Source organism: Passer domesticus, chromosome 3 (genome assembly GCF_036417665.1).
Source record: "Passer domesticus isolate bPasDom1 chromosome 3, bPasDom1.hap1, whole genome shotgun sequence".
NCBI lineage: Eukaryota > Metazoa > Chordata > Aves > Passeriformes > Passeridae > Passer > Passer domesticus.
In genome coordinates, this window is record NC_087476.1 from 36,861,915 (window position 1) to 36,884,437 (window position 22,523).

Genomic DNA, 22,523 nt, shown 5'->3' on the forward strand with positions numbered 1-22,523 from the left:
ATACTGAGGAAAAAATAGGCCAGAAATGTCCTCCCAGGCCAGTGTGGGCATGCTGGGAGGGCAGTGGAGCCAATCCTCCAGAGCTACACCACCTCAGGGCTTTCTGATGGGCTTACCCTGGAACAATTACACCTCATGTGCAAAGTATAGGTGAAGAGGCAGCTCCCACATTTACTGAATAGGTATTTCTTTTCCATTTTCACACATTTTTAACACTTTTCTGCTTTGATTTGTTATATTGTCACTTCATTGCACTGACACTCTTAAACATTTAGTGCATATAGAACTTTCCTTAAAGATGACAAGCAAGAAAATGGCTGTGTGTGCACATTCCTCTCGTCTGGATGCTTCCCAGCTCACACCGTGGTACCTTGCTTTTCACCCTCTTCATTTGCTACAGCCAACACATCACCTCTGCTGTCATTGTCATGAAGCCTCAACAAAAAAAAAAGGGATTTTGTGCTTGTCTTGTACCCACACCGCCTCTGGTAATGCATCCCGTGGGGACTGGTTGTGAAGAGAGCACTGCATCCATTTTGCCAGTTTTACCTCCAAGGAGGTGGTGTCACTGCTAAAGCCACGTCCTACATATAAAATGTTCATGGATGCCCAAGTACCAACCAGGACACTGCAGCCACTCTGTAAGGCACCCCTCACCTGCTGCAAGGGGCTGTAGGAAAAGAAGCACTTTCCATCCCTTCTACCTTTCTGCTGATTTTTCTGAAGGCTAATAAGAGTGGTTTGAATTCCTCAGGATTGTGACATTCCTGCATTTCCATCCCTATACACTTTACAGTACTGATGATGATATGGAGTCTTTACAGAACAGCACTATAGTAAAGCAGAGACAACATAGCTTCTGTCTGTCACAAGCAACAGTACACAGCATTTAAACAAAATTAAATGTGTCACCTATAGTCTTACATTAAAAGAAAAAAATTCCTCCAGGTGTAACTTGTTTTGTGCCTGAGCATAAAAATCCTCACTCAAAATTCCAAATATTTCCCAAATAGAACATAAATAATCAGAACTCAGTTGTAGCAAAAACACTTCCTCAATTCAAATCCTCCTAAAATGGCTGTCTACAAGATAGTGAGAGCAAAATATCACACTCTTTTTGTAAGAGAGAGATAGAGAGACAAAGAATAGACAATGTTTTAAATAATTTCAGCATATTAATACTATATACTGAATGCTCTTTCTGTTTCTTCTGATAACTGACCATTGCCTTGCTGAGACTTTATTTTTTTCCTTTTAAAAGGTCTATAAAACAAATTATATGGGAACAAAAAACCAAATTCTGAATGTTTTCATCTGAGATCTAAAGTCCATCTAATCTTTAGTGAATGAAACAATTCTCATGGACCTAAATTTAATTTTCACTTTCATGTAAATATTCTATCACATTTTAACTACAGTAAATATAAATGCCTCTTTTTTTTGTACCCTTTCAAACTTTGAGACACTTCAGAAACCTATTTTTTAAGGAAGCAGTGATTTTGACTGTAGAAAAATGCACTAAAACTTACTCATTGGCAAAAGAAATGACAGAAAATATTTTTGCCTGAGAGATCACAGTCTGCAAATGCAAGCTCAAATTATCTGTTAGTCATTTTATCATCACCCAAAACATTACATTTATCCAAACTGTGGCTACTTGAATAAAAAAACATGAGACTCACCTGCCTTTTTTGTATACTTCATGTATTTCTTTTCCTTGTCGGTGGGTTCTGCATTCAGTGGATAAAATCCATCCCCACAGCAGGAGGAAGATGCTAAAATGCATTTTATGGACTGTCAACATGTTACCTGAAGGTCCTGTATCCAGAAATAGTCCATACAAGAAAAAGAAAATCTAAATGTAGATCCTGTTTCTCTTTTTAAGACATTATCGGTCTGATCGTTATTGGAAGGATGTTTACTCATACAAAAAATCATCCTGCAGTATTTAATCTGGACAGTGGGGAAAGCAATTTCCACTAAACCTATAAATCCTTCTACGTCAGATGGCAGGGATTTTCTAGCACTGTTGAATTCACGTATTCTCAGACAACAATTATTTTTAGTCCAAACAGGCTATTTTATTAATTGGTTTAAATTGAACCCTGTTCAAATACCTGTGGCACATATCTATATTTCTACCTTGTTAAATGAAGTAGTGCATTTGTTCAGGTAGATATCATTGGTGATTCTTTAATCACAAACTTATCTACATGGCACTAATGTTTGTTACAAGCATTGCAATAAATTGAAAAGTATTAATAAACATATATGAATTTACAGGGAAAAAAAATTATTTGGATCTACAAGCAGCATTTGATCCTGTGTTTTCATATACATTACTTTAGTATCCAGTGGTGCTGTGGCCAGAGGGGTTGGTGCTTTCACAACTTGTGCTCTGCTGAGCACCATGTCTGGAAAATATCTAGTGCTCAGAGGAACAGGGAAGGACAGAATGGGAGAGATGGCTGTGCCCTCTGCACAGGGATGTTGGAGCTATCCTGCTGAAATTGAGCAGCAAAGACCCACCAGAGCTGCAGGAGAACATGGGGGCCTGGTATGTCAGGTCTCATGTGGCTGGCAAGATCCTCACCTGTGGTAAAGAAAATAAAATGGTGTGGGCAGAAATAGGACTGGTTGATCCAGCCCCACTGCCCATCACTTTGGAGCTCACCCCCTCTCTCACAACCCTGACCTCCGTGTTCACGCTCCTTCTCCTCTGTGCCTCTCCCCAAGGCCTCACAGCTCTGATTCCTGCTTGTGCCTTCTCATGGAGACCTCACCTTCGTCCTGCTGACACCACCAGCCTTGTCCCACTCCTTTGCTGACAAGGCTCTTCTTCCTCTGTTACCTGTTCCTTTCACCCATGGATTTCTATTTCAGAGCAGTTTGTCAGGTCGCCCATCTCTTTCTACAACCCCTGGGGAGCAGATCTCTACCTGGCCTAAGCTGCTGTGGTTTCACTGACTTTGGTGAGCATTTACACTGCCTTGGGATCCATGAAAGGCACTAACATTTCATTCAATCAACAAAGATTCAACTTCATGATTTGTGGGGATAAAACATTTTTTATACAAATTCACTCAGGCTTCAAGAGATGGGCAATCAGTCACCAGCAGTTTGTTGTGATGATTGATCCATGCTACTGTTCAACAAGTTGTGCTCATTTAACTTTGAAAATCGCCTGCATTCCATTTACATTGGTTCACGTATTCTTCTCAAGGAGAATAAAACGCACCTTAATAACTGTTATTTTCACTGGTGGGCGTGTTAGATATACTCTTCCCAGTCTCAATAACCCGTATAAATGTATTTTTGATTTATATGTATTTCAAACATACTAGTCCCTTTCTTAGGGGGACAATGGGGATTGACAAGCAATGGATAGCTATGACTTCAATTAGCTGGAGGTGTCTTGGTACACGTGAGAGGAGGGAAACAATTATTCTCTCACTAACAGACAGAATTTGCTAAAGGAATATATCAAGAAGGCCAAAAAACATGTTTAATTTCCCTATTTTGGATTGTTGTTCAAAGAAAAGTTAAAATATGAGCAATTCATGGAAAAATTCTGGAACAAATCATCAGACAACTTCTAAATTCCTTAAAGAAAATGTCTAGATGAAGAATAGATGTGGGGTCTTGAAGAATAAACATGTGGAAGAAACTTCTTTCCCAGACAGGCCAACAGGCTTCAGAGCAGGGGGAGAAGCAGCAGATTTAGATAAGCTTTCAACACCATCTCACACAGCACTCCCATAAGCAAGACAGAGAAGCATGGTCTGGCTGAAATGTCTGCAGGACTGATGCAAAACATTTGCAAGTTTTGGCTCAGTTTATCTTGCTGTACCTCAAGAGCAGCCATCCATGACTTGCTCCTGGCCTGCAAGATGTAACAAAATATGTTTTGCAAATTACCTGCAAGGAAGCTGCAAACCACCTGGGGGGCAACCCTGGAGGGCTGGAAAGGGTAGGAATGGCACAGTGTATGCCCCCAGGTGTGTAAAGTCACTTCAAACAGAAAAATACTCTGCTCCAAATGGCCATGAGATACAGAAGAAAAAGGTAACTGAAAGATTAGTAAGGGGAAAATGAGGTAAAAATGAGGTTAGATACTAGATTTGATACTAGGAATATTTTCTAACAATAGGGACAGGGAAGTAGATTACATGGAAAGAGTTTCCAACTGACATAATTAGAAACAATTAAGACAGCTGTACTGGTCTTGTCTTAGGACCAAAGGTTAGCCTACCTTACTTCCCAAGGTCCCCTCCAGGACTATTTCTTTCTGGTTTTCCCAGAGGAAAAATGATGGAAAGTTTCCATATCAGAATTAGAAAAAAAATGTGAAAATTCAAACATCCAGGAACAAGAAGAGAGATGGCCAGGTATTTGAAAAAGAAAACAAAAAAATTGAACAAAAGAACTTTCAAAAAGTTTGTCCTCCAGTTTTGCTTAATATTGATCTTGAGCAGATGGACAATTGATTTTGCCTGCTTTCTCCACGAGAATTTCTAAATATTAAAGATGCAGCACTATTTTCATTCCATAGGTAAAACCCTCTGGATACCAAATATGAAAAGATTGAATAATTTGCAGTGAACACTATTTTTAACAAGTTCATCTGTTTCTACATTTTGTGGGCTACCTGTGAGCTGATTGCAGTCTCCTCAAATGACTTTACTATTTATCTTATCAGCTGTTAGATTTGGTGGGAACATCCCAGAGATATGCATCAAAATATTTGCATTTTGATTTATTATTTAGTTTTATTTGATTTGGTAATCCCTTGGCTTTTTTTTTCTTGTTGACCCATCAAATGAGTGTTCAAAAATATAAAATCTAACACACACTCTGCTTTCCAGTACCCAATAAGTACTAACTTTTCACCTGCATTTGATGCTTACAAGATCTCAGAGCAAATTTTGAAATGGAAAACAAAAAAATGTTGACTTTCCTAACTTTAACACCAGTTCTATGGATAAGAGACAGCCATTTGAATGTGAAGTGATTGTGTCAAATCCCTCAAAGCCAGACAGCAGCTGATCCAAGAATAGACCAAGAAGTGGGGATGGACTGTAGCCATGAAGTCAACTGAGCAATGTTGAGTTTTGCAGTAGGAAAGGCCAGCTATTTCTTTTTTATAGCAGAAGCCATCTTTCCTGGAATGCTTTTGTGCTTGAAGCCAGACACCAGGCTTATTTGGGTTAGAGCAGGAGCTGAAGGCAACTGATAATTCACAACAAAAATAAAAAAGCATGTCAGACAGATTAAATAAATGATCCTGAACAAGAAAGGTGAAAGAAATCAGAGTTCTTGAGTAAGTAACAATGAATAAGGTTTGAAGTTGGAGGGCAGTCCCCAGCAGCTGCCCTCACTTAGAGCAGCTTGATCTCCCCTCAGGAATGCCACCCCCAGCTCCTGCTCAGCTCAGTCCTGCTCAGCTCCTGCCAGCTGGTGATGCTTTCCTGGCTCGAGGATTTTACCACTTTGATCACTATGTTCCTCAGAGGAGTTCAACAGGGTCTTGGGTTTCTGCTTAGTTACTGAGGCATAGAAATGCAGGTTTCCCAGACCCTTCAGGACTTTAATCCTGAATTTCCTGGATTTTCATTAACAAAACATGATAAGAAATGTCACAAAAACAAACTTTTCATTCAATTTGGTGCAAGAAAATTATTATAATTTGTTAAATATACACTTTTTCCATTTGATTCCAGAAGAATAAACTATTTATCCAGTTCTGTTTATAACCTATCCATCTCCAAAATGAGAACAGAAGAAGTCAGAAGAATAAATTGAGACACATTGTTTTGCCTTTGAGTCAACAATATACTGAGATGCTGAACTTGTCAGGAGCAGAAATCCTGTCTGGAGAACAGTCACATAAACCACCAGACACTACAGGAACCCAGGAATACTTTCAGAGCATTCGGGGCAAGGCACAATGCCATGAAAGTGTCTGGCACAACAATAACTCCAGTCAAATCATAACCCAGCCTTCTCTTATCTAACTAATTACCCAAAGCTTCAAAAAGTGCAGCAACACACAGCACACTCTGTGTAAATATTCTTGGAACTATAGTTAAGTTATAGCAGACACACATTAAAGAGCATTTAGATGTTCTAACCTCTTCCCAGCAGGCGTCTGCCTTTAAGAGCTATTGATGGACAACTGTGTCACTGTATCTCTGTTGTGATTTATGTTTGAGGGAGCTGGAGGAGCACAAGAGCTCCTGTGTAACAGATTGAGTGCTGTTTGGCTTTTGGAAAGTTATTTTCCTGCTGCAGCTCTGTTTCTTTCAGAAATGGTACTCTGTGCTTCAGGAGACAATGGTCAGAGAATAGTTTTTTACTTCTTTAGTGTCTTCTATCATGGGTGTTGTAAGACACTTAAAAAATCTGGCTCAATATGAAGTTAGTGGGGTTTCCGCATCCATTACTTGTGTCCTGTTTAAGAAGAATACTTCCATTCTTTGTCATATTCACAGGAGATCCATGTCATTTGTGTAAGCTGAAATGTCAGCTGGATCCCACACGTTTGTTGGGTTACAGAACCATATCCAAGGAGGATGCTGGTACAGACGAGGATGCAGAATTCGATCAACCTAGGGATAAGTGGCATTTCCACAGAGTTTCACTATGGTGGTGTCAGCAGAGCTGGTGGCTATTCCTAGCATTCCTAGCTCTCATAGCTCTGCTCTTTGTGTGTCTCGAAATCAAACTCCCCAGGAAGTTGAGAGGATGAGAGAAGTGTGGAAATATGTATTTACACTGGAATGGTTAAAACTAAAGAAGCCCACAGAGAAAGGGAAAGAAGACAGTGCTTCTTCTGCAGGCACGAGGCAAATACATCCTTTTCCAGGCTGTAGCTAGATGTGCTGTGATTGTGGAGAGCAGAGGTCAGGAGCTACTGGCCAGAACAGGGCAGAGAAAATGTTCAAACAGGAAGATTTTAGTGTGCAGTGTTAAAGATCATTATATGATTTGGCATAGGTGTGCACCAGGATGGGAATCACGTCACTTTATACTGGCCAAGGCTTTCACCGCAAATAGCCTTTGCACTTTGTTATCACATTTTTTTTCATGCCCCTGCTCCTCTCTGGTGTCTCTTGCACCCCTTGCTTAACATCACATCAGAGCAGATTCACATGCTTTCTGTGGCAAACCCTGGAACTTCTCCAAGCAGCGATGAAGACATCAGTGGACCTGAAGAAATCATAAACACTAATGAATAATTAGATTTCTGTGCAACTTGAATGTAAGGAGGAGCAAGTGCCAGTGAACCCATGACCCCAAGCCTTCTTATCGCAGAATAAAAATCAGATAGAGACAAGGCAGCGTACATGGGCCTCTAAGCCGCTATAAATCCCTAAATGGATTGTGCACTGCATGAAAGAAAAGGGAAATAGGCCAAGCCTGCACTGAGCAGAAACCTGAATGGCTACAGCAAACAATGTGCCTGAGTGAATTGCACTGCTCGGGGGCTAATGCACCGAGCTGCTGTTCCGAGCTGCTGAGATGAATAGCAATGCCACAACACCCCAGCGAGGCATGTCTTTAGTACCACTCTCCTTTCATTAGAGCTCTTCCCTCAGGGATGTCTTCCTCCACGAAATGTGTCTTTGCTCCCTATGGAAGCAAGGGCAACCCCGACATTGGTGAGAGAGAGAGAATGATGCATCGGACTCCAGCTTATCAGAAGGCTAATTAATTACTTTATTATACTATACTATATACACTGCATCTAAACTGAATCTGCCACGCACTCACTCTGCTCACAACAGCACAGCACTGCACTCATCTCCTGATTCTCCCTTGACTGTCCCGAGACAGTCCAACACACACACGCTCTCCTGGCCCTAACAGGCCAAGGAAACAAAACACCTCACTTCACAACAATCTCCATACTGCATTCCACTTTGGCACAACACAGGCACAGCAAGTGATAAGAATTGTGTTTTCCCTTTCTCTGATGTTCAGAGAATGTGAAACCCAGAAATATTCCTGGGAAGACTTGCGCCTTGCTTTTCTCTATGAAGAGAATGTGGCAACAGCTCCCCGCATGATGTGTCTCTGTGCCTGTGGAGACACATTTGAGTTTGCAAGTGCCTCTCCGTGGCCCTGCACTCTGAGAGATTATGCACGTTGCGTGCTGAGCTGTGTCCTTTTGTTTCTGCCCCTCCTGCAATTCCCCGGAGCTGCCTTAGCTGGATTAGGCGGCTTTGTGTTCTTGGCCATGGGGAACCTGACCTTTTGCATGGAGGTTCTGCTACTAAAACTGAAGAAAAAATACAAAAAGAGGAGTATAAGATAAATGAGAGATAAAAGACGCTTTTAGAAGTATACTTGGCTGTTAGCAGTTTAACAGGGTTGAATTAAAATATTGAAACTACATACATGCCTAGTGCAGCCTGGTGTAAAGGATTTTTGCCTGCTACTAGCAGAAATACTAGAGGGGGCAGACTTGGGATACTACAGACGTCAAAGTTTCCCCTGATGCTCCCCAATATGTCCTAATCCCCACAGGACACAGCGCTCATTTACTAGGAAGGACTGCTCCCTTAAAGGAAATTCTGTTGGAAGATTCAGAACTAAAAGATTTGAAAGCATGGATAGAAGACTGGGTCGAAGTTATACCCTGGACATTGTAGACAGAGACTAATTTCTCTCCAGCTACTAGATTCTGATCCTTAGTCCCTCTATCCAGCCCCTACCATTCTGCTTTTTCTGCAACAAGTACATTTCTTACAATACAATGCTAGTTTAAAAAGGGTTTCCCAGCTTCCTCTACTGTTCTCACAGCTCATCTGCAGCACCCCACAGGGAATTTCATCATCAACATGCTAAGGGCCTCTGCCTATCAACGAAGAAATTGTTCCAAATGTTTTTCAAAAAACAGCGACAAAATGGAAGAAGAGAGGTGATGAGTCTGAAATTCTTACAAACACTGAGATTTCAGCAGGGCCATCTCAAGGCAAAAGCTGACATGGGTATGAGTAACATCTACTGAGCTGTCAATAGCAATTCAGCAAAGGCAGCAGTGCTTAATAAGAGAGTTGTTCTGCCAATATTCAGAGGAGATTAAAGGAACAACTGGACTAATTACAGCCCTCAGCCTGACAAAATATTGGAAAGGCTGATATGGCACTCAATAAATGAAGAGTTAGTAATTTGATTAATGTCAATTAGCATGGCTTTAAAGAAAAATAGATCTTTCCAAGTTAATCCTTTTTTGATTAATTTAAAATGTGTTTGCCAGAGGAAATGGAGCTGTGTGATGTGCTTCTGTAAGGCGTTTAATATTGCACCACATGGCATTTTTATTAAGGAACTGCTACAATACAGTACCAAGAAAAAATAAGAAAAATATAAAAATATTTTCAAACTGGATAAACTCCCACATACTGAATATGACTGCAAATGGCAAGTCTTCACCAGGTAATACAATTATGTCCCCAAAGATGCTGGTTCTTTATCCTATGTTGTTCTTGACAAAAAGCAGGAATTAACCACAGACTGCTTCCTGAATAAGCATGCAATGGCATGAAGCAGACCAAAAATTAAGGATCACTGACAAGGAATAAATGGAATATTATAGGGAAAGGCCCAGGAGCTAGAGGCATTTGAACACAGCTTACTACAGAACTGTCCTCTTTGTAGATACTAGACTGTATAAAGTCAAGAATGTAGCTCATAATTTTAGGATAAGGAGGGCACCAAAAAATTCTGGGCACCAATGGAGAGTTAAAAAAGGATATTAAATAAATAGCATGGACAAAAATTGCTAGCTTTAGCACTTAAAAAAATGAATATTTTAAGAGTATGAAGCCTGAAGATTATATTTCCTCTTTATGTGTTGATGCAAACTGGGCAAGTCTCGAAAGTGAGTTCTCCTCTATCCATCAAGCTAAAGATTTATTAAAATAGCTTTATTAATTTTGTTACAAGATCCAGTGCTTGGAAGACCACAGAACAAAATCTGAAACAGATTTTTTCTTTTTACAATAGTAATGAAGTTTGTTTCACTCTGCATGTATTTATTGACTGAAGATAAAATAATTTTCTGAAGGATTTGGACTAGTTCTCAGACAGGGATCAATCTGGAGAAGTCCAATACTAGGACCATAACAAAGAGATTATTAGATCATCAAATATTGAGTGAGCCAGGCCGAGAACCATCAACTATTGGCACCAGAAAAGTGATAAATTTAAACAGGGCTTTTTAAACTCAAATATGTTTTTATGTGACAACCTTTGCTGAATTTGGCAGTGAAGTAACTTCAGAGGGCAGGATGTTGTAACAGTGAAGTTTTAAAAAATTGGCCAAAAAGACTTTCCTAAACAAATAATAGGCTATAACAGTTTGTATTTTTTTTAAATAAAGACAAAAAAGTCAATCAATCTGCCTTGATAGACGTAATCTGAGGCACAGATTGATTGTCTTTTAGCTCCTTCTTGGAGTCACCCCCTTTCATGGGTGTCCATCTGGTGGACCTACCTGCCAGTGCCAAATGGTGTCTGGCCATTGCACACAGGACTGACACCATTCATTTGTGGCTGCAGAGGCAATGATGTGGTCAATGTCAGCAGGTCTCACCTTTCTATCTTGTTTCATTCTGATGGAGCCTTGTATGTGGAATGCCCATGGGCAACCCATCCCAATGGCTTCCTACATATTTCCCCTTACTGGAGCCACTGCAACCTTTTAGTTTTGGCACAAAGAAACCCAATAACTTTTGTTTTCCTCTGTGAATATGCTGCAGAATCTCCAGCTCTGTCAATTCGGCAATATTTCAGTTTTTCACTAACACTGGATCATGACTGCAGATTGGGGCAACCCTAACAACAACATTCCTTGAATTTCTGTGTGGAAAAAACATTAGCTGGCATTTGGATATACTGAAGCTCTGTGAATTATACATGGTCATTTGGAAAATTACTGGTTGGGTCCTTTTCTTCTGCTACTCATCTTCATCACTGTAACAACGATGCCTCAAAGCAGCAATAAAAACCAACCTGAGGTCCACTGAAACACACCAGGAAGAGAACAACAAACAGGAACCATAAATCTGTCACATGAAATTCTGGCTTCAGTGGCAATCTCTAAAAGCTGCTAGGTGGTTATCACAAATAAACCTGCCTGACACAGCTTCACCAGCTTGGCTGGTGCTGTTCACTGCCTCTGGATCTCAAACTCCTGCAGTCCTTCCAGGTCTTCACATCTGTGGTGAAACAGGAATGCCTCCACAGACATTTCTTACAGTGTCTCCCTTTAGCCTGTTACCCACAAGCATAACCCCACTAATGCTCATATTAGCATATTTACAAAGATGAACTAGAGTTATTTCAGACCATTTTCCCAACCAGTGAATTCCCGTCAAAAATTTTAGTATGGGATACAGCTACTATTTGCACATTCAAAAATTTTTATTGTAATTGAAACAATTGACTTTTTTATTGTCTTCCAGGATCTCAATGTAGCAAAATACTGATTTGCTCAATTCGTCTTACTGTTGTTGTCAGTGTCTTTATAGAAATAGTGGGCTGAAATGCTTTGTGTTTCTTCACCAGATTAGCTTCTGCCTCTTGTCTGCAGATACCATATGGTGTAATATGGGAAGAGACAAGACTATAATTAGTAGACCATTAGTCTGATTGCAATATTTAACAGAAAGAAGATGCTATTAAGAGTTCTTGTTCTGCAGACATTGACTGCAAGTGTACAGGAATCCACAGAAGATTGTGTAGCATAGAAATCACTGCCACTGGCAAAGAACCAAGCTTCTATGTAAAGATTCTTTAGTGTCAGAGCATCCTGCTTATCCCTCTGCAGAATGAGGGAGTTCATGACTTTTAATCCTGTGATTTCTCAGGCTGCATGGTCAGTAACAACTGTTATTTGTCAAGTCTTAGTGACATAATAGATTTATGTTTCGAATAGAGCTTTTATTAATTTTGGTCTTCATATAATTTAAAATCTTTCATTGGAATACTTGCCATGTTCCTTTTGCAGCACAAATTATCATTGGTGTCTTGAGATGTAATTGAAAGTTTTGATAGGTTCTTTTCAGATAAAGTCATAAAACAATTTTGGTTCATTGGATGTGAAACCATCAGCCTTGGTTTCTGGTTTCTTGCTATAGCAAGAAATTGTCTGGGATCCAGATTTATTATTAGCGCAACCACTGTCTGGAGATGATGTATTTATTCCATGCCATGGGTTTTATTTTTCCTTTTAGTTTGCAAGAATATTTGAATTTAGTGTTTATTGTTCAGTATGAACTGAGCCTTAAGAAGAAGTCCTGATGTTAATGTTTCTTTTTGGATCACCATGCACTACTGAACAGGCCTATTTTCCTGTACAATCTGCTAAAAAGTTTTGCTGGTACTTCAACCTGAGAGATCCAACTAGACCAGCCTCCTCAGGATCCTGTACAGTTGAATTTTTCACACCTCCAAGGGTGAAGTTTCCATAGCCTCCCTAAACAGCTTTCTCCTTGTATCTTGCTGCAACTTGTCACTATTGCCACTTGCCTTCTGCCGAGCACCGCTGAGAACAGAAAGCACCTCACAGCATACCTCACAGAAAGCAGATCAGCCAGGTCAGCCCCCAGCCTGCACCCACGCACAGGGTTATCCTTCTCTATGTGCAGGACCCTGCATTTACCTTGGATGGATTTCAGAAGGTTCTTCTCTGCTCATCCCTCTAAACTGTTGGGGTCCTTCTGAAGGGCTGCACAGCCCTTTGGGGTTTCGGCCACTCCTCCAGCTTTGTGTCATCAGTGAACTTGCTGAGGGGGCCTCTGCACCTCCATCCAAGTCATTGATGAACAAGCTAACCCTAAGCAGGGTCAGAGATGTCTTGACCTGCTGTGAAGCAGAAGTTGCATGGGAAAAACAGAGTGCAAGATATTGAAAATAAGGTGTGCAGTGTTGGGCTTGTAACATGTTGGGTGAACTGTGCTACAGAAAAAAAACAACTCTTTTATTTTTTAACCTTTCCACATCATTTCACTATGGTTTCATCTTTCCCCCTTCCAAACCAGGTCAGTGACAATTGTATGAATCCATGCATGTACTACTAAAGCCATCACGTGTGGAGGCCATTGAAAAGAGTCACTGAAGTATATGAGCAAGCACAAGGCACATCACATGGGGGACTGAGGCACAAAAGGTCTATCAGAAAGGTCTCAGCAGCTCACTGAGGTGGAATAGATGGAAGAGGCAGTCTTTAACTTACATGGTTTTATTTCCAGATAAAATAGAGAAAACTGGATGTACACTTTGTTGCATGCACGCTAGCAGGTGGCAGAGTTTAAAAAGTATTAGATAGACCATAGAAGAGGAAAGCCTTGTAAAAAACACAAACATAATTAATACAGTTTTTGCTATGATCATTTTAGTTTCTCATATTATTGATTTCTGCACATATTTTTTCTTCCACACATTTATCCTCTTTAGCCTCTCACAGCCAGCACATTCCCTAGTTCAACCTTTTGCTCACATTCCGTGGCACATCCAAGCCAGAGTAAGCAGAATTGAGCAAGTTGCAGCAGTGGCAGGATGGCACGGCCCTGAGCAGCTGCCTGTCCCCAGGACTTTTGTCCACATCAGGACTGCCCCACTTCTGCCACTAGTGCCACTTGCTTGTGTCCCACCTGGGGACTGACCTGGGGGATGAGGCAGGATGGGGGTGGGCCTTTCACCCAGCTCTGCACAGACAGATCAAATCCTGGAATGGCAGCCAGGGGAACAGAATCACCTGCAATTTTTCTTTCTATTGGAGCACAGAGACATGAATGTTAAGGAAAAAAAAGGAGGAAATTTTGCTGTCATTCACTCTATTTTTTCATGTGTTTTTTCCATCTGGAATACCAAGTTGGTATTTTTTCTTTGCCAGAGCCTCAAACACTGCAATAGGCAGCTGCATTAGGAAGCTACACAAACCAAGACTAGGTCTCTGCCTCTTGGAGCGTAACGTGGGCAGTGGGGCTGGCAGGGACATGGGAAGCAGTGGGGACAGGGTGACAATCAGGTGGGCAGTGGCTGAGGCTGTGGTGCTGAGTGCTGGGGCACAAAAACATGCAGCAGCGGTGCAGGCAGCAGCAGTGCAGTGCAGGCAGCAGCAGTGCAGGCAGGCAGCATCGGTGCAGGCAGGCTTCCACCTGCTGGCCACAAGCAGTTCCACAGCCGCTTGTCCGAGTCTCTGTCCCACCCCAGCAGATGGGGACCTCGCAGGAGTGACCACACTGTGAAGCCCCGGAGCTAGGGTGGGTCAGCGAGGAGGTCTTTGTCCTGGAGTTTGGTGTATCAGGGAGTTTACCCCAGCGTGAAAGAGACTATAAACGGGTATTGTGTATTGTGTATGTGAAAGGAAATGCATCTTCCTGATTGCCTCTGGGGTGAGGCAGAGGATTGGAAAAGGATGCTCACTGCCCAGGGTGGGGGAAGTGTGAAATAAGACTCAGACTGCCACAGTCCACACTACCACTTTGGGTGGTAAAACTCACCGAAAGATGCAAAAAAAACCCCAAAATAAAATATATCAACCCCTTCTTCCTCACTCCCTCTTCAAAAGGCAGCTATGGAAAGCTGCCTAGCATTAATGGCTTTGGTTTAAATGGCAGTTTTTCTTTCCTTCATTGAACTCTCAGGCACCAGAAAATGGGCTCTGATTTCTTAGGCTAAATCCTTCCGACTCCCTCTCTGGCAACTGTGAATTTGTTGTCAGAGGTTTGATACTAATAGCATTTGAATGGTTTATGTTTAAAGGAAAATAATGTCATTACCTCAGAGAGAAATACAGAGCTAATAGAAGGGGAGATAGTGGTTTGAGATGCTCTGGGCAAGGACCCAAAAAGCAGACTATTAGCATGGGTAGTAGCAAGTTTATGGCTTTGCAACACAGCATGCTGGTGTCAGCCCAGAAACAGTCCAGGAAAATCAGGAATCTTCTCCAGAAATTCAGTCTGTGGTATGAAGGCGAACAATGGATGACGTTTGTGCTAAGCATGTAAAGCATAACATGTATGGGAACACAACCTGCCCTTTCCATGATTGTTATCAGTGGTCAGTGCTGGGTGTCCTCTGCTACCACCCAGAGTTGAGCTCTGAGAATGCTGTTTCTCCAACATAAAAAAAAAAAAACCCCACAAAAAACCCCCCAAAAAACAAAAACAAAACAACCAAAAAAAAACCAAAAAAAACCCCAACAAACAAACAAACACAAAAAAACCCCAAAAACAACAACAACAAAAAAGAAACAATCTTCCCCTCTACAATAAAATATTTCTTTTCAAGTTTTTTCCTTTAAGACTTCTTTCTTTTAAAATTGCAAAACTCAAGATTATGTTGAGATTTCTAAAAAAGGTTGTCTGGGGTTTTTTTGTCTTTTTCTAGTGCTGGGGGTTGTTATTAATCTGTACATGCTTTTTGCACATGGTTTCTGTAGCTCCTTATGAGAGCTTATCTCCCCATTTGACACTAAAGACATTGTCCAGTGTGCCAGAGCCAAAAAAGCCATTAAATATCTTCAGACTGGCATCCCTTTAACAGTAACTTCTTTCATAGCCCAGACAAAGTATTAGAAAACATTCAGCATTTTTGAGAGATGATTAAGATGATCTGATGGGGCTGTTTCATCTCTGATGTCAATAATTTGATGTTTTCATCTTGTTGCTCACTTTGTATTGGTGTCACAAATTTTCTCTTGGCTATAAATGTGGCCTGTAATTTCCACCATAGCATATGCAGAGTTGTCCATGAGTAAAACATAGCTGGATTTTGCTTTGTGCTGAGAAGCATAAAGGGACATTATTGGTAAAAAACAGCGTGTGAAAAAGGCTCAGAGAGGGGCTGTTGGCCACTTTATCTGCTCACAATTAGTACCCAAGGCAGGTTGCTGGGAATCCTCCTTTGCACACCCAGGTACCTTCAGCTGACAGACCTTTGGTTGTTAGGGACTCTGGCCATGTATTCCCTGGGCAGAAGCCCCATGGCATTTCTTTCACCCCTCTGATCTGCCACAGCGTGCAGTTTAAGCTGCAGAGCAGTTTGGGGGTGCTGCTGGCTGGGCTGTTGCACTGGAAGTACAGCTGGTGGTGCCCCTGTCCTCCCATCCTCAGGAGAAGGGGAGATGGCCTCAGGGGCAGCATCATCCTCCCAGACATGAGAACAGGGCTCCTCCAGGTCCCCTTAACACCAGTGTACATAAATGGCAAAATCTCTAAGGAGCTGTTTAAACAGAAACCTGCAGAGTTCAGCCTCGCTCACGCGCACCTCGCTCCGGCCGCACTGCTCGGCTGCAGATTCAATCACCTGCTGCGCCTCTTTTGAAGTGTCTGCCTGTGACGGTATCTCTGCCACCAGCCTTTCTCCCTGTTTGAAGTCCTTTGCCTGCACAGAGCTTACTTTGTTCTCTCACTTCTTACAGATTTAATCTGCTTTCCGCAGCTTGGCATCACTGCGGGAACGCAAGGTGAAACGGAAAAGAGATGAAAGAAAACCCCAGGATCTGAGAGATCCCATTTCACCTGCTGAGCATCCCTGCTGCTCAGGAGATATGGGTCTCCTTTGCCTTCTCCTGTTCATGTGTCATAAGCTGTGGAGCTTCTCCTGCTTTATGCACATTTATTTTGTGTAAATCAGTGTTCCATAAAAGATAAGATGCTCAAGTAAAATGGGATAATTCTTGCTTTAAGACATTATTGTAAAATACCTCAGAACATCAGTAAATTAGTAGGAAGATTCTTATCAGATAATGAATAAAACTAGATGTAGTAAAAAAACAGACCTCACAAATACAAATTACCTTCCTGCATGTGAAGCAGTTTTATTGCATCCATGTCCTTAGGTCACTTAGACAATAGGGATTTTGCTTTTTAACTGGTAATTATTGACACTATTTATTAGTATTCCAGGGGATTTAGCTTTTCAGTGAGTTTAGCTTTTGGTCCCATGACTTTGGCAGAATATCCCAGACCCTCTGCTGGGCTGGGTGCCAGCACCTCTGCAAGTTCCCTCTGCAAGGGTGACGCTGGTACAGCTTGGAGAGAAGGTGACACCTGTGGAGTAGCCTGGGAGCCAGCACCTAAGGAGTCATCTCAGGGAATATCTTAAGGGAGGGAGAGGAAAATCCATGAGGCAGTGGAGTGCCTTGCTTCCTTGCAAGTGGAAATAAAGGTCCCAGGAGCCTTGAGGGTGATGTCTCTGTGTGTGCATCCAGCACAGCGTGGGCTGCCTGCATCGGGGCAGCTGCACAGTCCCCTGCCAAAAGCCCTGCTGCCTGAGCTGCTTTTGACCTCCTGCTTTTCACAGCCCATCTCACAGCCCCGTGCAGCTGCACCCCTGCTCCTTGCACCTTCCCAGGGAGACTCCTCTGGCACAAACCCATCGGACACCCCAGACCCCCGTGGCTGAGGTCAGGGGGTTGGCACAATCCCTCCAGCTGTGAGAGCCTTGGTGTGCCCCCATACATCTTCTGCATCCCCGGGGCACAAGGTCCACACAGTGCCTTTCTCCTGCCTCACACCACCTCCCCTGCCACATCTGCATCACCAGGCCGTGGTGTAACATATTGTACTCTTTAGGAAACAAGCTCAGCTCTCCTGGAATTAGAATCTGAGTGATGCTGGCTGAATCATAACCTTTAAAAAATAGCAGGGTTTGGGTTTTGTTGTCTATTTTTCCCACAGAGGAACAAAGCCGGATTTAAAGGTCTGCTGTGGGTGGATGATTGCAACCCTTGATCCCCAGCCAGAAGCATTACATTACATAAAGAGTTCTTTTCTTCATTAAGAATTAATCTGTGCTAACCAACTGTCAGCTGCTGGTAACGACCCTTTATTAACATGCTGCCCTTTCTGGACTAGGGGCATTTAACTGACTTATTACATTAGATGTAATATGAAAATGCACTTATCCATATCCCAGGCATTCACGTGGTCCAGCTTTGCTCCTGTCTGCCCACGGGTGTGCTGGTGCAGGGGAGCGAGGGCAGCCGGGCAGGGCAGGGCAGGGCAGGGCCTCAGGCACCCTCCTGCCTCCCTGCTGCCTGGCTGCAGGGTGTAACCTCAGCTCACCAGCAGTCCAGCTGATAAAAGAGATCTGCCTGTAAAAAGTCCTGCTTTTGGATTATACTTGGGGGCACTATTTGCCTCCATGGCAGGAAACAAAGTTTGCAGCAATGCTGTAGGCATGGAAATGCCCTTCCATGCATTTATGGAATTAATGAGATCATTGATGGTCAGGTCATTGGTTTATTCTGCCTGGTGGGAGTTTTTAAGATGTGCAAAATAATTCCCTTCTGGGCTGACAGGTAATCTTAACAGGTGTTATGGAAATGTCGGGACGGCTGTTCATGAGAGTTACCACCTCTCTGCAGTATAATTAAACATTTAATGAAATAGATTAAAAACATATACACAAAAAAAAAACCCAAAACCCAAGCAAACAAAAAAAACCCAACCAATAAAAAAGCAGAATTCTAATCTCAAATCACGCTACTCTTCTGCAGAAGGAAATGGTGGATGCAAGCAGGGCTTGTACAGCTTGATGGTAATAGGACAAGGGGAAACAGCTTTAAATGGAGAGATGGTAGGTTTAGATTAGACATTAGGAAGAAATTCTTTGCTGTGATGCTGGTGAGATACTGGAGCAGGTTGCCCAGAGAAATTGTGGATGCCCCAGCCCTGTAGATGTTCAAGGCCAGGCTGGAGGGAACTTGAGTGACCTGGTCTAGTTGAAGGTGTCCCTGCCCATGGCAGAGCAGTTGGAACAAGATGGTCTTTAAGATCCCTTCCAACCAAACCATTCTGTGATTGAAGTAAGGCTGTTGTGAGGTTTTTCTGTAAACAAACTGGGGAACTCTGAGGATGATCTCAAAGACGAAGTGGAGGCCTCTTAGTCCTGGGAAGTGAAGACCAGATATGTATCTGCACAAATTTAGGTACATAAACTGTAAGTAAACTTTACTTCATACCCACAGGGCTTAACATACCCAACAAGGGAGATTCAGCTGGGTTACCAATGAGCACTTCCTAATTTTAAGGCTGGTTAACCACTGGTAGAAGCTCCCTGGGGAGGCTGTGGCATTGCAGGTTTTTAAGAGCAGTCTGCACAAGCATCTGCCAGAAATGGTTTAAATGTGGCCAATGATGCCTTCAGGCACAGGAGCCTCGGCTGCCTGGCTCCCCCCAGCCCTGTTTGGCCTGAGTGTGGTGGCAGCACTTGGCAAGGCAGCCTTGTCCTGGTGGGGACATGCCCCAGGACTATCATTCCTTGGCCAAAAAGCTGTTGGTGCTGGAGCTGTGTTGAGCCTCTCTGTGCTGTGCCTGAGACCTGGCACACACTGAGCTCTGGTGCCAAGGGTGTGTGCTCTACCCAATCACTCAAGGAACCCAGCTCAGCAGCCTCACCCTCCTTGTTCTTCCTGATCATTGACAAACATTTTTCAGCCTCTTTCTCTCTTCAGCTTGTTTCTGGGTGACTCCTGATCTCCTGTGCCTTAGGGGGAGCAGAAACAAGGATCAGAGTAGACACCAGGAGACAGATGTAGGAGTGTCTGCTTGGCAGCAAGTGCACATGAAGCCTTTGACTCCATGAGCTGCTCTACAGACAGCAGAAGGTGGGAGGCTAGGCTGGGAGATGGGTGAGGTGCTTGGGGTGTTGAGGGACCTCCAGGTTCATGGAGGCAGCTGGGAAGTAACACCAGGGCAGTTTAACACCACAGTGCTGAGTCTAGGCAGCCTGGAGGCTCATGAGATATTAACATTGAGGTATTCTGCTCCACACAGGCTGAGCCAGGGCCCAGACACATGCCTCGGACTGGCCAGGAAGCTTTGGGGCAGCCTCCATCCTGGAAAGCAACTGTGAGCATTTTATAGTTTAGGTGGCAGCTTAGCAGCGTGGGATAGAGTGATTGAAGAATGAAACTCTGGGTCTAAGGCTCATCCTGGATGGCTGCTCCAGTCCTGGGTGCACTGGTGGTCCTCCTGTGGGCTGCCTCCTGGACCTACACCCACCATCCAGCCAGGCCATGACTCCTCTCACCACTGTGTGTTGCGCATCCACACAGCTTTGATTGAGACCTGAAGTGAAAGTAAGACTAGGACTTCTTTCTGAGGCTGCTTCCTCCTCTGTGAAATAAAAAAATAAATAATTTTTGTAATTTTTCAAAGGCTGTTTTACCTCTTCCAGATTAAATTGCTTCAACTAATTGGATTCACATAGTAAGGAAACCTTACAGAGTTTGTATTTGTGAATCAGCCTCAATGGTTCCTTCCCTTGGCAGAGCACCAGCAAAAAGATTTTGCACTGGTGCTGTTAGTCACTTATTTTCGTGACTTTTGTCACCAGCTGAGAAGTGGGAAGAATACTGACATTCTGTAATATTTACGTCAGCTGCCAGAGAACTGAGGAGGAGAAAGGATAAACGTTACAGCTGTGACTAAAGAAAAGCTGGAGGACTGAGGAGCAGCTAATGGCTTGGCAAAATACTGCCTTTGACACAGTCACAAAAATAATTATTTTCATTTGCGGGGGGAGGACTTTTTTCCTCTTCTTGTGTCTTTCCCTACTTTTGCTTCTTTTTAAAGGAATCCATGTTCTGCTAAGCACTGCACAGCTGCATCTGCAGGAGGGTGGCTAAGAGAAGGGGAGAGCCTTTCCATGGGAGACTGAGCATGGGGAAGGGGATGCTGATGGGCAGCATTGTTCCTGGGCAGCATCACTGCTGGTACCATCACCACCAGACAGCTCCAGGCATTCCTGGACAGGTTAATGAGGTGCAGAACCACACACACAGAGCTCCTGCCCCAGCCTTACTCTGTGTGAGCAGTGGTGAAGGCTCATGGCAGCTCAGCAAGCACCATTTCCATTTAGCAGCTCAGCTCAAAATTGAATTGCATCTTCTCAGTCATTTAGGGCACACAGTGCCCAAGAGCCTGGGACAGATCATTTGACCCCAGATAATCAGCAGGCCTCCCATTTCAATCCTTTCATTTGATTTCTGTTCATACACCAGCACTTCTCCAAAACAAAGGAACCCTTCGAAGCAAGAGCTCCTCCTCCTCTTCCTCTCCTACGTCACCACTGGGATGAAAGGAAGGTCTGATGTGGCAGGAATCTGACAGGAAGGTCCTGCAAACAGACACCACCTTTTCAGACTGAGCACCAACCTCCCTCATGGATGGAACACAGAGAGAGCTCCCACCTCAGCCTCGGAGAGAAGAGGAGGAGAGGAGAGGAGAGGAGAGGAGAGGAGAGGAGAGGAGAGGAGAGGAGAGGAGAGGAGAGGAGAGGAGAGGAGAGGAGAGGAGAGGAGAGGAGAGGAGAGGAGAGGAGAGGAGAGGAGAGGAGAGGAGAGGAGAGGAGAGGAGAGGAGAGGAGAGGAGAGGAGAGGAGAGGAGAGGAGAGGAGAGGAGAGGAGAGGAGAGGAGAGGAGAGGAGAGGAGAGGAGAGGAGAGGAGAGGAGAGGAGAGGAGAGGAGAGGAGAGGAGAGGAGAGGAGAGGAGAGGAGAGGAGAGGAGAGGAGAGGAGAGGAGAGGAGAGGAGAGGAGAGGAGAGGAGAGGAGAGGAGAGGAGAGGAGAAGAGAAGAGAAGAGAAGAGAAGAGAAGAGAAGAGAAGAGAAGAGAAGAGAAGAGAAGAGAAGAGAAGAGAAGAGAAGAGAAGAGAAGAGAAGAGAAGAGAAGAGAAGAGAAGAGAAGAAAAAATTCTTTCAGTGTGCCACCTTGGGAGCACCTCAGAGACCTTTGGGGCAAGGGGACAGTGACCCCATAAAGAAAGTATCTCATAGAGGCACAGCACTTGGACCAAGCCCCGAGGAAACGACCTTTGTCACCTTCCCCAGGGTGGCAGTTTGCATCCATGGTGCCATCATGGATGGGGGCTGTGGTTAGGGTGATGACTGCCCAGGTGGTTAGTGCCTCCAGGTCTGGCCAAGCAGGAGTTTCCTTTTCTTTCTCTTCAGAGAGTCTTACAAAGTCCCCCCAGCACCACACCAGAGCACCCAGCAATATGTGTTAAATGTCAAGGCCTCTATCTGGTGCAAATGATCGGATCTTTCTCCTGGGCAGCTCCTTGCAGAACATCTTGTGTCCCTGCCCAGCAGGTGAAGAACTCTGCCTTTCCTGTTTTGTGGAACAGCAGCTCTCCTGAACCTCTAGATGCAAAATGAGCAGTATTTTCACTTGGAGGCTGCTGCAATTACAGTCTGTGCAGAGCACTGAAGGTCTCTTCCCATTTGTACCAATAACAAAGTGGTCATTATGCACCTTAATAAGAAAGGTTTAAAATTTCATGGGTGAAATTAATTTGGGCCCTATTAAAAATCCAGATAAAATGGAAAGAGCCAGGAGGCTAGAGAGTTTTACAGCTCTAATGTTCTGTCCCGTTCCCCAAAATATATTTGTTCAAGTAATTCAAACTGTCGTTACAATTAACTTGTCCTTTCATTTCCTGCTCTGAATTCCCTCTAAGCTAAACACACAATTTTCTTCTATAAATCTGCATGACAAGTAGA

At 43.4% G+C, this 22,523-nt stretch overlaps 1 protein-coding gene and 1 long non-coding RNA gene across 2 annotated transcripts in view; one reads left to right on the top strand and one right to left on the bottom strand.

The window, feature by feature from the left end:
• The window catches only part of GABRR1 (gamma-aminobutyric acid type A receptor subunit rho1), a 29,460-nt gene extending 27,549 nt beyond the window's left edge, over positions 1-1,911 (bottom strand). Inside the window, exon 1 of the mRNA XM_064412639.1 lies at positions 1,683-1,911. Coding sequence (XP_064268709.1) covers positions 1,683-1,804 — 122 coding nt within the window. The 5' untranslated portion in view covers positions 1,805-1,911. The remainder of the gene's footprint in view (positions 1-1,682) is intronic.
• The window catches only part of LOC135296389 (uncharacterized), a 44,657-nt gene that overhangs the window by 3,667 nt on the left and 18,467 nt on the right, over positions 1-22,523 (top strand). The window lies entirely within an intron of this gene.